We start from the raw sequence: 13440 nt of genomic DNA on the forward strand, positions 1-13440 counted from the left end.
GTAATGGAAAGTCGCGCCACTGGGTAATAGTGTATTTGACATGCGCTCTGAGAGCATAGGAACGCGAGAGTAAAAGTTAGCGCTGTAAACACTTTGTAAATTTACAGTTGAAATTCAGATGCGGTGCGGTCAAGTTGTGTGTGCTAAAAATACGGCTGAAGATTTCCCCCATTTTCGGTCTACCGCCCAAAAGTGAACCGTTTGGGGCGGCGTTTGTTTTGAAAGTGAATAAAATGCAAAAACACGAAACATAATACAACCGCGCCTCGCTAATAAAATTTATTGCCTACATTTGTATTGCTGTGTGTGTGTGGAGTGTAACGTTTAGAGAAGAAGGAAATGCAAGCGCAAAAGCCAAGTTAAATAAGTGTACAAAATAAATATATATATATATATATATATATATATATGTATGTATATGTGTGGAAATAATAATAATCAAATAGCCGAAAAGACTGGCAGCTAGAGACCAGTTTCCCCAAAGCGCACGTTTGCGTGAAAGAGCTGGCAATAGTTTTGAGTGCGCGCCGCGGCATCGCCAACGGGAAGAAGGAGGAGAAGGAGGAGGAGGAGGCAATTGATCGTACACACACTTGCATACATACGAAGCGAATGCTAGACCAAGACGCTGTAACAAATTGTAATAGAAGAAAAGGAAGAAGCAAAGACCACATACGGTGAAAAGCCGCTGCCCGTCTCAAGGAGCGAAAAATAAAACAGGAGAGAGCGAAAAGAGAGTGTGGGAGTGGGAGCAAGCTATAAGAATAATAAATTACACTTTGCTTTTGCTATAATAAGAAGAAAAATTTATACAGAGAGAGAGAGAGAGAGAGAGAAAGAGAGCGCGAGAGAGTGAGAGCGCAAACACACACATGTGCAAGTAATGTGTTATTATGATTGTTGTTGCTGTTGTTTATGAGTGTTGCATGTGTGTGCGTGTGTGTGGGGGAAAACAAAATTCTGAAAATGGAAAACTAAAACTAAAAAAGTGAACAAATATTTCGAAACAGCAGCCAACATGCAGCTGAATGTGTGTGCGTGAGTGTAAAAATTAAAGAAAGAGTAAAAATAAGCAAATAAAAAGAAACAACAACAAGTAATGTAAATTGTTAACATTCAAATGTGCCATCAATCGAATAACAACAACTAAAAGCAGCTTTAACATAGAAAATAAAAACAATAATTATTAGACGTTATTAATATAAACCAGTATTATCAAGAAATAAAATTGTAAATCATGTCCTGCATATCGAGCAACTTTAGCTCTTTCTTTCTTAATTCACTGAATGATGCTTCCGAGTTCTCCACCTATTTGAGCAATGGCGAACTGAAATGCAACAATTTTGAGGAATTTCAAGTGTTTGCAACCCAAAAATATAAAAGAAGTATAAAGCAGGCAGCAACAACAACAACACAGCCAGCGTATTGGAAATGAAACATCATCAACAACAAACAACAACTACAGTATTCACATACAAATGGCGTAGATTATGGATTTGAGCAGCAGCGTGCCGCGACGCCGCCATGCGGAGTGACGTCAGCAGCAGCAGGAGCAGCAGCAGCATCTATGCATAGCAATCGTTGGCCAACGGCAGTCGCAACGCCCAATGGACACGCCCCCGCCAACGCCCATGCACAGCATTTTGACGGTTCCTTTGAGTTTATCAAATATCTAAGACATTCTACCGACTTTACGCCAAACAGCAGCAGCGGCAGCGGCCCAAGCAGCGCAGTCAGCAGCAGCGACACCGACTGCACTACAGTTCCATCTGAAAAGTGCAGCAAACTCTCAACGGGCAGATGCGCGGCCACGCCACCGCTACCGCTGCCAGCATCGCCATTGAACAGTGCAAGCGGCAGTGGCGTTGGTGGCGGCCTGCTGGACTTGGACTCAACAAGTAGCGCACAAAAGTCTCGTTCGGCAGCGCGTAAAGTTGCCGCTCTGCTCTCTTCCGTATCGCGCTCTTCCAACAGCCTGGACGCCAGCTCATCCGCCTTGGACGCTGTGTTTGATCATGACTCCAAGCAGACCATGTTCGAGCTGCAGCATTTGACGAGCGCTTCCAATGGCTCTCACGGCTCCAACTCAAACGAGTCAACTTCACTGGAGCTGCTCGCGTTTCCCAACTCCCATCTGAATGCCTCCAATTCGAACACTTCCTCGGAGGGCGCTGCTTGTGGCAGCGCTGCCGAATTCGGTGGACTTCTGGGCGGCAGCAGCAGTGGTGGTTGCTCCTCGCAAGCGGCGGCGCCCAAGCTGCTCGGCAGCTTCATCATCAAGGAGAACTTTGATGTGCATCCGTCGCACAAGGTGGAGGAGGGCATCTTCCAGCACATGAACAAGCTGCCCTCCAAGAAGAAGGACACACTCAAGCAGCTCGGCGTACGCTTTACAGGACAAATGACACTCAATGACAAATCCATTGTTGTTGATAATTTTATACGCTTCTGCGAGGTGAGTTGCAAACTTATCAATACTACAATATTATTAAATTGAAATATAAAACAAAATATATCAATGTTATAAGGATTATTATACTTCCCTTTACCAAACCCAGGAGAATGCAAATTACGTTTTGTTTAAAATTTCAATCAATTTTTAAGCATGTTCGCCATCAAAGATTTAACACAATATGCAGCAGTATTTGATTTTTGCATACAACTAGCTAAGCTTGTGTATGTTTTATATTACAGCCACATAGATATTCATAACGAGAATATTTCGTTCATATCCTTTTACACAAGCTCATTTCTCACTCTATTATATACCAGGCGTTCCAAATTCGCTCTCTCAAAACCCCAAAACCACCTACCGACCTCTACTATCCCACTCGCCTGTTCACCAACTCATATATCGCACCCACATTCACACACATACATAAATACATACACACATCCAACAAATGTCATTATAAATTGTAATAACAACGACAGCGACGCCAGCGCTGGCCGAGCGAGGGCAGAGCACCGCCATACGACAATCCACACCGACCACAAATTCAAGCATACAAAATACAGCTGTAATCATGTGTGTAGTTAGACATACAAACAGTGTGCACTGCAAGAAATCTGTGGTGCTGAATTCATATTAAATACTCTAGTTATATTTTAGGAATTACTACTAAATAATTTGTATTCGAAATGTTTAACATATTTATTCTTTTCAATTAGCAGCCACTCTAATTGAAAATACTGCGCTCTCAGTGTACTTTTAACTAAACACCTAAACACACACACACACACACACACACACACACACACACTAGCACACATTTGGCGCCTTTTCAACACTATGGCTGGCAACCCTCTCCCAACACCCAAAATACTCAGACCATGTCTCTCACATTCCAACTCCCCCATCTACTGCACTGACACATGCTCATTACGCTCAGCTTTATCGGAACGCACACACACAGTTCCAAATGAGCACCCAACTAGATTCGGGCGCACTCACACCCACACCCACACTACACACACACACATACAAAGAAACGAAAATGGCATTGATGGCATAATACAGGAACAACTTGCAGACATACATATGTATGTATGTATGTATGTGTGTGTGTGTGTATATAGAGCCTAACCTTATTTCAACATGGCTGCTTGCTTGGGCCCTTTTCGACCGCCGCCGCTATTACAACAATTTAGTTCTAAGATGGGCAAAAAGCTTTGCGCCCCTACCTTCCTCTCTCCCTCTCCCTCTCCCTCTCCCTCGCCTCACCTTCAGCTCAAAACTTAGTACTCGCTCATGCTCGCTTTCTACATATCTCTCGCTCTCTTGCTCGCATTCCTATTGCTTGCGCGCATTCCTTTCGCTTTGCAAAACTTTACTTCAAGGCAACAACTACAAAATTGTGTATTTGTGTGTGTGTGTGTAAGTGTAGTGACAACAGTATATTTGTCTGCGGGTGTGTGGGTGAGTGGCACACTGGCAACCCCCAAAAAGCTCAGAGCTTGGGCTGGAGGCTGGCGCTATTGAGTAATTGTATATGAGCGCCCCCACCCCACCATCATCCTACTTGCTTGCTCTCTGTCGCTCTCACTCTCTCACACGCTCTCGCTCTTGCATAAATACAAGCATACAATCATCAAGTTACTTTGGGGCGTTTGTTGGACTGTCCATTAAGGCTGAGGCTGAGGCTGCCTTCGTATGTCCTTTCGTGTGTAGGTGACTGTGTGTGTGTGTGTGTGTGTGTGTGAAGCGTCCCTCGCGGCAACGTTGAAGGCTACTAAATGCGCATGCAGCAGCAGCAGCAGCAGCAGCAGCCCCCAATACACATGCACCAACACAATTATATATGTGTGTGTCCGTGTCCGTGTCTGTGTGTGTGTAAAGGACTGCTTAACTGTGCTGCCGAGTGGGTGGTGTGCCGGTATCAAGTGGTTGGTGCAATTGGTCCTAGGATGTGGCGAGTGTTTGAGGTGGCAGGTGACGGACATGTGTTCGGCGTCTATGCTACCAAATGGTTATCTCGCAGCTTGCACAGCATGGACGCGATAGATGCTAAGTACATACATGCATTACGACATTGATGTATGGAACTTTTGTCTACAGCCAAATCTAAGTATATATGTATGTATATGTGCTATATACGTATGCACATATACATGCATACTTATATAGTGTAACTGTACTTGCCAAAACTTATATGACGTCTAACTATACATACGGACTATAAAATATTTAGCTTTTATGCGTCCGCAGCGTTCTCGTATATAACGGTGTTTGGGGCTTTTGGGTGGGGTGCGTTCAAATATACATCATACATACATACATATATATATGTATATACATTTATACGGCCATAATGCAGATTGTTGCCAAAAATGTAAACTATATATAAAGCATGAATGCATTAAATATATATTTTGCCAATTTGTTGCTTACTGCGGCAACAACAACTATAAACATAAAATGTTAATCTACATTTATAATTAGTACAATATTAAATTTCAGCGTATATGAGCTTTAGGTATACGTTAAAGGGTCGCATGTTGTCAGAATTGTCATAAAAGAGTCGCGTCAAATGTGAAGCGATTGCTAATTAAGTCAACCCTTTTTTTATATAAACACACACACACACACTCACTCACAGGACCTCAAAATGTTGTTAAAAACCTGTTAAACGTCAAGAGTGAAAGTGTGAAAATTGTAAACTCCCCAAAACACACACACACACACACGCAACAACAACACCACACTAACTCTGACTGGGGCACACACACACGCAACCCTAAAAAGAAATCAAAAAAATCATTGCCAGACGAACACGAACAAACTGTTGTTGTGCACATTGTTGTTGCTGTTGTTGTTGTTGGCTGCACGCACACAGGACATGGCAGTCAAAACAGAAACACACAGAACCGAAACAGCAACAGCAAAGGAAAACAATTCACACTTGTCTCAATAAACAACAACAAGTACACGCACAGGCACACACACACATAGACAGACAGACAGACAACACACTCACACACACACAGTCACCACAGACAACAACCGCAGGATACGTCACGCACAAACACAAACAAAAACACAAAGTCTGCTTGCTGACTGCCAATAAGTTGCAAAACGCAAAAAAAAACAAACAATAACAACAAAAAGTAGAAAGCAAACAAAAAAATGCCGCAACACACAGCCATTGCTGTCATTTCATTCTTCACTACACACAATTTTTTTTCTCTCCCCCTCTTTGGTGAAACAGTTAAGCGGCTATGGGAATGTAAACACACACCCACACACGCATACATACAGACATAGGCATGGACAGAGAGAAAAAAAAACGCAATCAAACTGACAACAGACAACACTTTGCTTGGCAGCCTCTCTCCCACTCTCCCACTCACACATTCTGCTAGCGCCTGCTGTTAGGCTGCTGTTAATGAGTCTTCAGTGCCTGCACTTAACAGGTGTAAAAAAAGTAAGCTCTGTAAACGGGTGTGAGTTGGAGAGCAGTCTATAATTATTGCACAACCGCTGCATATTGAAGTTAACTTTGATGTTCAAATTTGAAGCTGACAATTGACAGTTGGTTCTTCTCCTTCTCACACACACACACACACACACACTTACAGCTGCACGTATGCTTGTAATTGTTTTTGTGGTTGTTGTCGTCGTCGTCGTCACTCCTTTTTGCTCTATTGATTTTTAACATAATCAAAACCAAAAATGTGCAAACACATACACATGCATACATGTGAATGTTTATGTGAAATTTTCGACAGCGTTGCCATGTGTGCTTAGAAGCCTGACGCTGCGGAATGCTTAAGTGCGAAGGGGAAAGAGCAGATGAAAGGGGGTACGCTGATTATGAGGATGTTGATAAGTTTCACAACGACAGCGTACGAGCATACACCGAACGCCAAGCACGATGTGGGCGCGAGCTCTCTGTTTCTTTCTCTCATTCTCTCTCATTTCCGCAGCGACGTCTGTCGTCAATGCTACTGCGCCTATTTTAAACACACACACATACACTTGGGCAATTGCGACAACCCTTTTAGACTGCTGTTGCCCTTGCCTGCCTCCAACTCCCCACTCCCTATTCGGCTGCATTGTTGAAAATGGCTTCATTGAAAATTGTTGTTTGCTTTCTCTATTTGGTTTTGCCTGCTACTTTTTGCTTTATTTTATAACACTATAAAATATACACTGTATAAGTGTGTGTGTGAGGCATACATTTAGGCGCACTACGTCCTTTCAACTTTTGTCTAGCAAATATGGCAAGATGAATATGCCTCACAACAGGAGAGACAGAGAGAAAGATGAGTAAGCAAGGCGGTGTGATAAAGGTATAGCTGTAGAACTCAATGAACAGAGTTTTATTAGCTTTTTGTAAATTTTCGTTTTAAACTTTTCGTTGTACACGAATTATAAGTTTTGATTAGTAGTGGGCAAAGTTTTCATTCGCATCTGTATGTGTATGTGTGTGTGTGTGTGGACATACATATATAATTTGTGGGTGTGTTTATTTACATATGTAGTATATAATATAATGTATGCAAGTATTATATAAATGCAGGAAATGAATTTTGACAGCCGCCCTACAATTTTCGGGGATGACTATTAACTTTGGACTGAGCACAGTTCGGGGAGTGGGTGTACTTTGCCCTTTGCAAGCATAAATTTAAATTTAATTAGATGTTTATATTGCTTTCTTATTCCCTTATGTGTATAGTTTTAAGTGGAAATGCGTTGCTCTCTGATAATTATAATTTATATAGCATACTTTTCAGCGGCATTAAACTTCTTTCCAATAATCGTATATTCTTAAAATTTACAATTTTCAAGGAATATGACATCAAGGATCATCGACCGTGGCTATCTCTCAATCAGTGTGGTCTCAATAAGCCCGAACAAATAAAATTTGCACGCTATTTGGGCCAGGGATTGCCAACATTTACGCTCTTTTGCATTTATAGCAATTTTAAGAATCTATTTTGCACCAAACGCACCGAAATGTAAGTGCAGCTTAATTTAACTATGCGTTCAAATTTGTAACTATTTGTAAAACTTTTGCAGCTACACCAAGGATGGCTACAATCTGCCTTATATACTTGACAAAACCAAGCGCTTCCTGGCCAACACAACTGCTGGTGAGTGTTTAGTATAAGAGCTTAGGTATTCAACAAGAAATAGTGCAAATGCAGCAACCATGTACAATTTGATTAAAATTTTAATAAAATATACTCATACGTAAAGCCAGAGGCGCAAAATGTGCTAAAAATTTATAAATATATATACACGACAACCAGCCCAGTGTCTACAAAAAGTTGCTTATTTTGAATTCTTTATGGTTTTCTCAGCTATTTTTATATTTATTTTCGATTCTAAGTTCTTCTATATGCGCCTGCATCTCTATATATACATACATATATTAAATGCACTTTCTGTTCGCTCTCGAAAAAATTAAAACTAAAAAGAAAACAATTTAAAGAAACATATAAAATGAAATTGGCTGCTTTTGAAAACTAAGTAAAGAGAAAATATTCTAAAATCCTTTTTAAACAAACTATTTTAATTTTGATTCTTCAATTTGATTTCGTTCTTCTTCTTTTTCCACGCATACGCTTTGAATAAAAATCACTAGGCGAAAATACCAACAACAGTAATCACAATAACAAAACCAACAACAACAACAACAACAACACAACATGCACACCGTTGAAACAGACACAAGAGCAAATCGATTCGGCGCCTTCTTCTCCAGCAGCAGCAGCAGCAGCAACAACACCCAACAGCAGCACACACGCAACAGGCAACAGCAGCACACATTTACACACGCAGCCAAGCACACGCACTGAAACGCCCTTGACCAGACCAGGCACACCAACTACGCCAGCAGCAGCACCAACTGTTGCAGCTGCAACACCACCAGCAGCACCACCAGCAACAGTAGCAACACCTCATGGACAACATGCACACATGTTGCAAGCGCAGCACCTGCAACAGCAACAACAGCAGCAGCAGCAGCATCATCATCACCATCATCCAGCCACGCCTACACGTGGCACGCCTCTGACGGCGCATCAACTACCGCCGCCACATCAGCAACACGCTCATGCCCAGCAGCAACATGCGGCACACTCGCATCATGTTGCACAACACGCACAGCCGCATCCGCATCCGCACCCGCATCATTATCCTCCACATGGGCATCCATATTCGCATCCTGCATCTCCACATCCACACCCACATACCCATCCCTATGCCTATGGCTATGGCTTCGGATATGGATATGGTCAGCAGGTAGCGCCGGTTACAGCACCAACGCCGCCGCATCCACCTGCTCCGCCGTCGGCCATGTGAGATTGGCATCGGCGTGGCGTCAAACATGATGAAAAAAGTGGCGCCACCTGTTGACAATCTCCCAAGTCCCCCTAGTAACAACAACAACAAGAACAAATGAAACCTAAACTATTATTATTAGCTTACTTTTAAACTACTTCCAGCTCAATATACTCTTTTAATAATATATTTTGTATTCGTTTATGTTTCTGTCATCTCTGTTGTGCTTCGTCTTGTTTTATAGCGTATATTTCGTTGTAGTCTAATTTTTAACAAGCTTTTTGCCAAATTTTTTTTATTATGCATACACATTATGTTAAACTACACACAAAAATTGTTGGACGTGCAAAACTATGCAATGTTATTCCTTGAAAAGAGATTATTACAATTACACACACACACACACATACATATATTCAAACAAATATATTATATTATATACACAGATATATATATTATAAAGAAACAAGTTTTTATAGAAAATGAAGCTTAATGCTTAACTATTAATTGTAACAGTAAATATACATAAATCAATATGCTATATTTAGTGAGCCAAGAACAAATGATAATATTGTACGTATGTGAAAACCAATCCTAATTATATATACATATATGGTATACACATATAAAAGCAAACATAAAATGTGCCTTTTGCCTTCAAGAGTTTCTGCATTTGTGCTAGCCCAAAGGCTCACTTGCTCACTCTCTATCTATCTGTCTGTAACTCTCTCTTGTAGATCTCAAGAACATGGCAGCCGCCAATGATGGCACACTCGAGTTTTCCAGCAGCAGCACCAACAGCAATAGCAACAGCAACAGTAACAGCAGCAACAACTATGTGGCAGCTTCGCAGCCATTAGACAGCCGCTATGCCGCAGCGCCAGCGCAGCCGCCGCCACTGCCACCGCCGGCAGTGTTGGGTCCACCACCGCGGGCCCTGGAGCAGCTGGTCATCTACGAGAACTTCAACGTGCATGAGACACATCGCATCGAGGATGGTGTGTGCACGCACATCAGCCGCTTGCCGCCAAAGAAACAGGAGTTATTGAAACAGTTCGGTATACAGAGTAGTAGCCAGCAATGTCTGAGCAATTATGAAAAGTGCATACTCATCGAGAACTTCATCAAGTTTTGCAATGTGAGCAAAAGAAACAGAGTATCGGGGCGACCAGTGGCTTTCTACAAAGCCAACACCCAATGGTGGCGCAGGCGCAGCGTCCGCAGCAGAGCTTTGTTCTGGACCAAAACCTAAATTGCAATTGGCTATATATACAGCACACATATTGGCATTATTCATATACTCAAAATCAAAAGAAAAGCACGAATTAGATATCATCTGTAGCTGCCTAGAACAAGACTCTTGCCGGCTCTTTGGCTTGAACATTATTAATGCTAATCCTATTCTTTTCTTTAATTGTTTTTTGTACATCAGGAATATCAGATATCCGATCATCGACCCTTTTTGGACTTCCACGAGAGCGCTTTATCCAAATGTGAGCAACTTAAATTTGTACGATATCTGGGCCAGGGGCTATCCAATCTGACGCTAAACAAGATCTACGTCGCCTTCAAGGAGCTGCTAAGCAATGCGCGTACCGAAAAGTGAGTCGAGAGTATATCATTCCAACAATACAGCAATAATTAAAACTATTTGTTCTTAGGCTGGGCTTGGAGAGTTACAATTTGGATATTATACTAAAGAAGAAACGCAAAAATCTGTACAGTCGTCTGCATGCAGTCGGTAAGTCTTTTAATATTACACAATTGAACATGTTTAATCTAAACAATTGTATTTCTTTTATTTCAGCAGCAAGTAGTGCCAGTGTAGATCTAACAGCATTTGATTCGCCCCAGTCATCGCCACGTTCACATCACGCGTTTGCCGCAGTAACAGCTACGCCCCAGCTAAGTGAAGTTTGCAATGATCAATACAGTTATGTTCAACGGTAAAACGCACAAATATATATACATATTACATACATATATACTTCCTGGAACTGGACCAGTAACTGTTGTGTCTTCGAAACGAAAAAATAACAAAAAAAAAAAGAAAAAATTTAAATGCAAAATTTAAAAACAAAATTATAAGATAATTCAATGAAAACCAAGTGCTAAATTCTAACATGATGAGAAACATTAGTGAAAAGTTAGTCTAAGTTACAAATATGACAGTAAAGCGAATGTAATTCAAAATGCAGACAATGTACATCTAAGAAAAAATACTCAGAAATCCCAAAGATTAAGTGAAAACTTTGGCCAGCTAAAAAATTAATACTTGTAGTTACTTGCTTCGGTTTCCCAAAAATGTATGCATACTTTTTTGTTTTTTTTTTTTGTCTTTTATAACAGCTATATATTTAAAACTGGAGCTAAGATAGATTTTAAGAGCAACACCAAAATTCAAAAGCAAAACTAAATCAAAGACCTCCCGAGAAAGTTCCCTAATATACTATATCTAACATAAAGGTAAGAGAAAATCAAATCATAGACACACTCACAGTCAAAGAAACAGAACGCAAGAGATTAACAAATCAACTATTCCTATATACAATACTTATATACAACAAATAATAATAATATAGTAACGAAGAAAAATTATATATACATACATATATATATATATATAACATGCAAAAATCAAATAGTAAGGCATAGCAATTGTAAATTCAATATATACAATGGATATATATATACACTCACTCACACATACTATATATATACATATATATAAACAAAAAATATATTATATGAAAAGCCAACATCAAAGACTTCGACTTTGCGGAAACGTGTTCGTCGCTCTTTTATTTCAGTTCAGTTCAAATAATGTTACTATATACTTGCAGTGAATTATAGACATATCGATTATGAAAAACATACGTAGTAAAAGTAAAGTACAAGGCAGTTGACCAAATTATTTAATGAGTTACACATTTAATACGTCTAGCCATCTAACAGTAATGCTATTGACAGATATTATATGCTTCAGCTAATTGGCCTCCTTCTTGGTTAACTTCTGTTCGCGATCGAGCGCCCGCTGTTTGGCCTTCTCATAAATAGGCATCAGCTGTCCAGTTTCGCCGAGCATCTTTAAAAGTTCTACGATGAAAGGCAAGTAGTTGTGCTTGCGTCGAATGTTCTCAATCTGCGTGGATTATACGAATATTTAATTATACTATAATTAATATGTGTAAGTGTCTACATACCTTGTAACGTTTCTTCTTCTCGATCTCGTACTGTATGTATGTGCGCAAGCTATTAATTTCAGCCTGACGATCATCCGCCGTGTCCATGGCATTGGCAGCAGGGTTCAGCAGCTTTTCAATCTGCTGCTCATAAATGCGCTGCCTGTCCGAGATCAAAGCCATCAGATTAAAGTGTATCTCGCCATCACTATAGCGCTGCATGCGCTTCTCAATGATAGGACGCACCACATCAATCCAGTTTTGTTGCGTCTTGATTTCGCCTAAATCTATTGGGCCCTCTCGCAAGCCATCCAGCTCATAGAGGCGTCCGGCAATGGGCATGTAGCCCACAAAGTGATAGACATCCTCGTCTTTTGGTTGATTCTTCATGTCTAGCTCGAAGAATGTTTGTCGCGCAAACGAATTGTGCACGGTTCTTATCTGGGAGGCATTGCTTAGCGTTAAACCCTTGTTGTAGGGGTCAAAGCCCTGGCAAAACTCCTTGAAATTAACCAGCGTCTCACCAAGTTTGATGTCCTCGTGATTAAGATTCAACAGCAAACTTAGGATGGCTTGGGTGGCGCAAGCATTATTAATAACTTGCTTGGCAAAGAAGATGTGATCTCTGTCTAGCACCACCTTGCCCGCAGGCTCGTCCTCTTGCACCCATTTGAACAAAAATATCAAACCGTGTATTGGTTCCAGATCCTTGAACGATTCACTGTCCAGGCTCCAGATTTCTTCAACTTGTGCACCCTCGCAGCCTGTGAAATCCAATTGACAACAAATGTTATGTTGACAATAAGCATGAAGCTTTAGCCGGCATCAACTGTGGCGTCCCAGTTGGCGCGCGCCCATTTCCAACTTACCAAACTCACGTATCAGCTCTGTGAATACGCCTGGGTCGCTTTCAATCAGACACCAATTGCCCACTCCTCCGTCGCTCATTATGTGAAGTGTGCTATTATTTACTTGATTAATTTGCAAAATTGCCAAATATGTATAATGACACAACAAAAAATATGTATAATGTTAAAGTCGTGTTAAATAACAGCGCAAGCAGCAGAAAATAACATGAGAGCAGTGCAGCTATCGATAATATCGGTCTTTGAGAAAGTGCTCTACTATCGATACTTGTTCATTTACTCAGTGCTGCCAACTTGCAATATTTTAGTGGTTTGAAATGTATATCGCTGTTAAAAACATTTGCGCCTTTTAAGTTTGCGGTCCAGCCCTGTGATAGAGCAACAAGCTGTTATTGCTTGCTGTTATTTAACAGTTGTTGTTCACACCGAAAGCTATTTGTTTATAACAAACGCGTATATACGCTAAAAGTGCTCTGAAGTGTATTAAATAAAAAAATCATCAAATTAATTGTTTTTCCACGGAATTGTGATAGAATTACAAACAAAATGGCGTTCTAATGCTTGCTGTTCTAGGCAGAGTGACGGCAGCAGTTTTGGCAGCCCG

The 13440-nt window shown here is 40.8% G+C and overlaps 2 protein-coding genes across 2 annotated transcripts; one reads left to right on the plus strand and one right to left on the minus strand.

Annotated features, from left to right (window-relative positions):
• Positions 1-1441: 1441 nt before the first annotated feature.
• On the plus strand, positions 1442-11379 carry LOC108599735 (CG32043). The gene is made up of 7 exons (XM_017986743.2): positions 1442-2455; positions 7292-7461; positions 7523-7596; positions 9526-9926; positions 10221-10390; positions 10450-10529; positions 10596-11379. Exons 1-7 carry the CDS (start codon positions 1568-1570, stop codon positions 10736-10738), a joined length of 1926 nt encoding a protein of 641 aa, XP_017842232.2. The 5' UTR covers positions 1442-1567; the 3' UTR covers positions 10739-11379.
• A 178-nt stretch (positions 11380-11557) lies between these two features.
• Positions 11558-13012, minus strand: LOC108599738 (ubiquitin carboxyl-terminal hydrolase isozyme L5). Its single transcript, XM_017986746.2, has 3 exons — positions 12840-13012; positions 11992-12734; positions 11558-11930 (listed from the first exon to the last, which is right to left on the minus strand). The coding sequence occupies exons 1-3, from the start codon at positions 12916-12918 to the stop codon at positions 11775-11777; spliced, it is 978 nt and encodes a 325-aa protein (XP_017842235.2). The 5' UTR covers positions 12919-13012; the 3' UTR covers positions 11558-11774.
• Between the last annotated feature and the right edge of the window lie 428 nt (positions 13013-13440).

The sequence above is a fragment of the Drosophila busckii genome, chromosome 3L (genome assembly GCF_011750605.1).
Source record: "Drosophila busckii strain San Diego stock center, stock number 13000-0081.31 chromosome 3L, ASM1175060v1, whole genome shotgun sequence".
NCBI classification, from domain to species: domain Eukaryota; kingdom Metazoa; phylum Arthropoda; class Insecta; order Diptera; family Drosophilidae; genus Drosophila; species Drosophila busckii.

Bases quoted from the DNA above. Each gene is read 5' to 3' on its own strand.
- LOC108599738 (XM_017986746.2), bottom strand. From the start codon at position 12,918: ATGAGCGACGGAGGAGTGGGCAATTGGTGTCTGATTGAAAGCGACCCA. The intron at 12,735-12,839 runs GTAAGTTGGAAA...TGGATTTCACAG, and splicing joins AGAGCTGATACGTGAGTTTG to GCTGCGAGGGTGCACAAGTT. The intron at 11,931-11,991 runs GTATGTAGACAC...TAATCCACGCAG, and splicing joins AGAAGAAGAAACGTTACAAG to ATTGAGAACATTCGACGCAA.
- LOC108599735 (XM_017986743.2), top strand. From the start codon at position 1,568: ATGCATAGCAATCGTTGGCCAACGGCAGTCGCAACGCCCAATGGACAC. The intron at 10,391-10,449 runs GTGAGTCGAGAG...ATTTGTTCTTAG, and splicing joins AGCAATGCGCGTACCGAAAA to GCTGGGCTTGGAGAGTTACA. The intron at 10,530-10,595 runs GTAAGTCTTTTA...CTTTTATTTCAG, and splicing joins CAGTCGTCTGCATGCAGTCG to CAGCAAGTAGTGCCAGTGTA.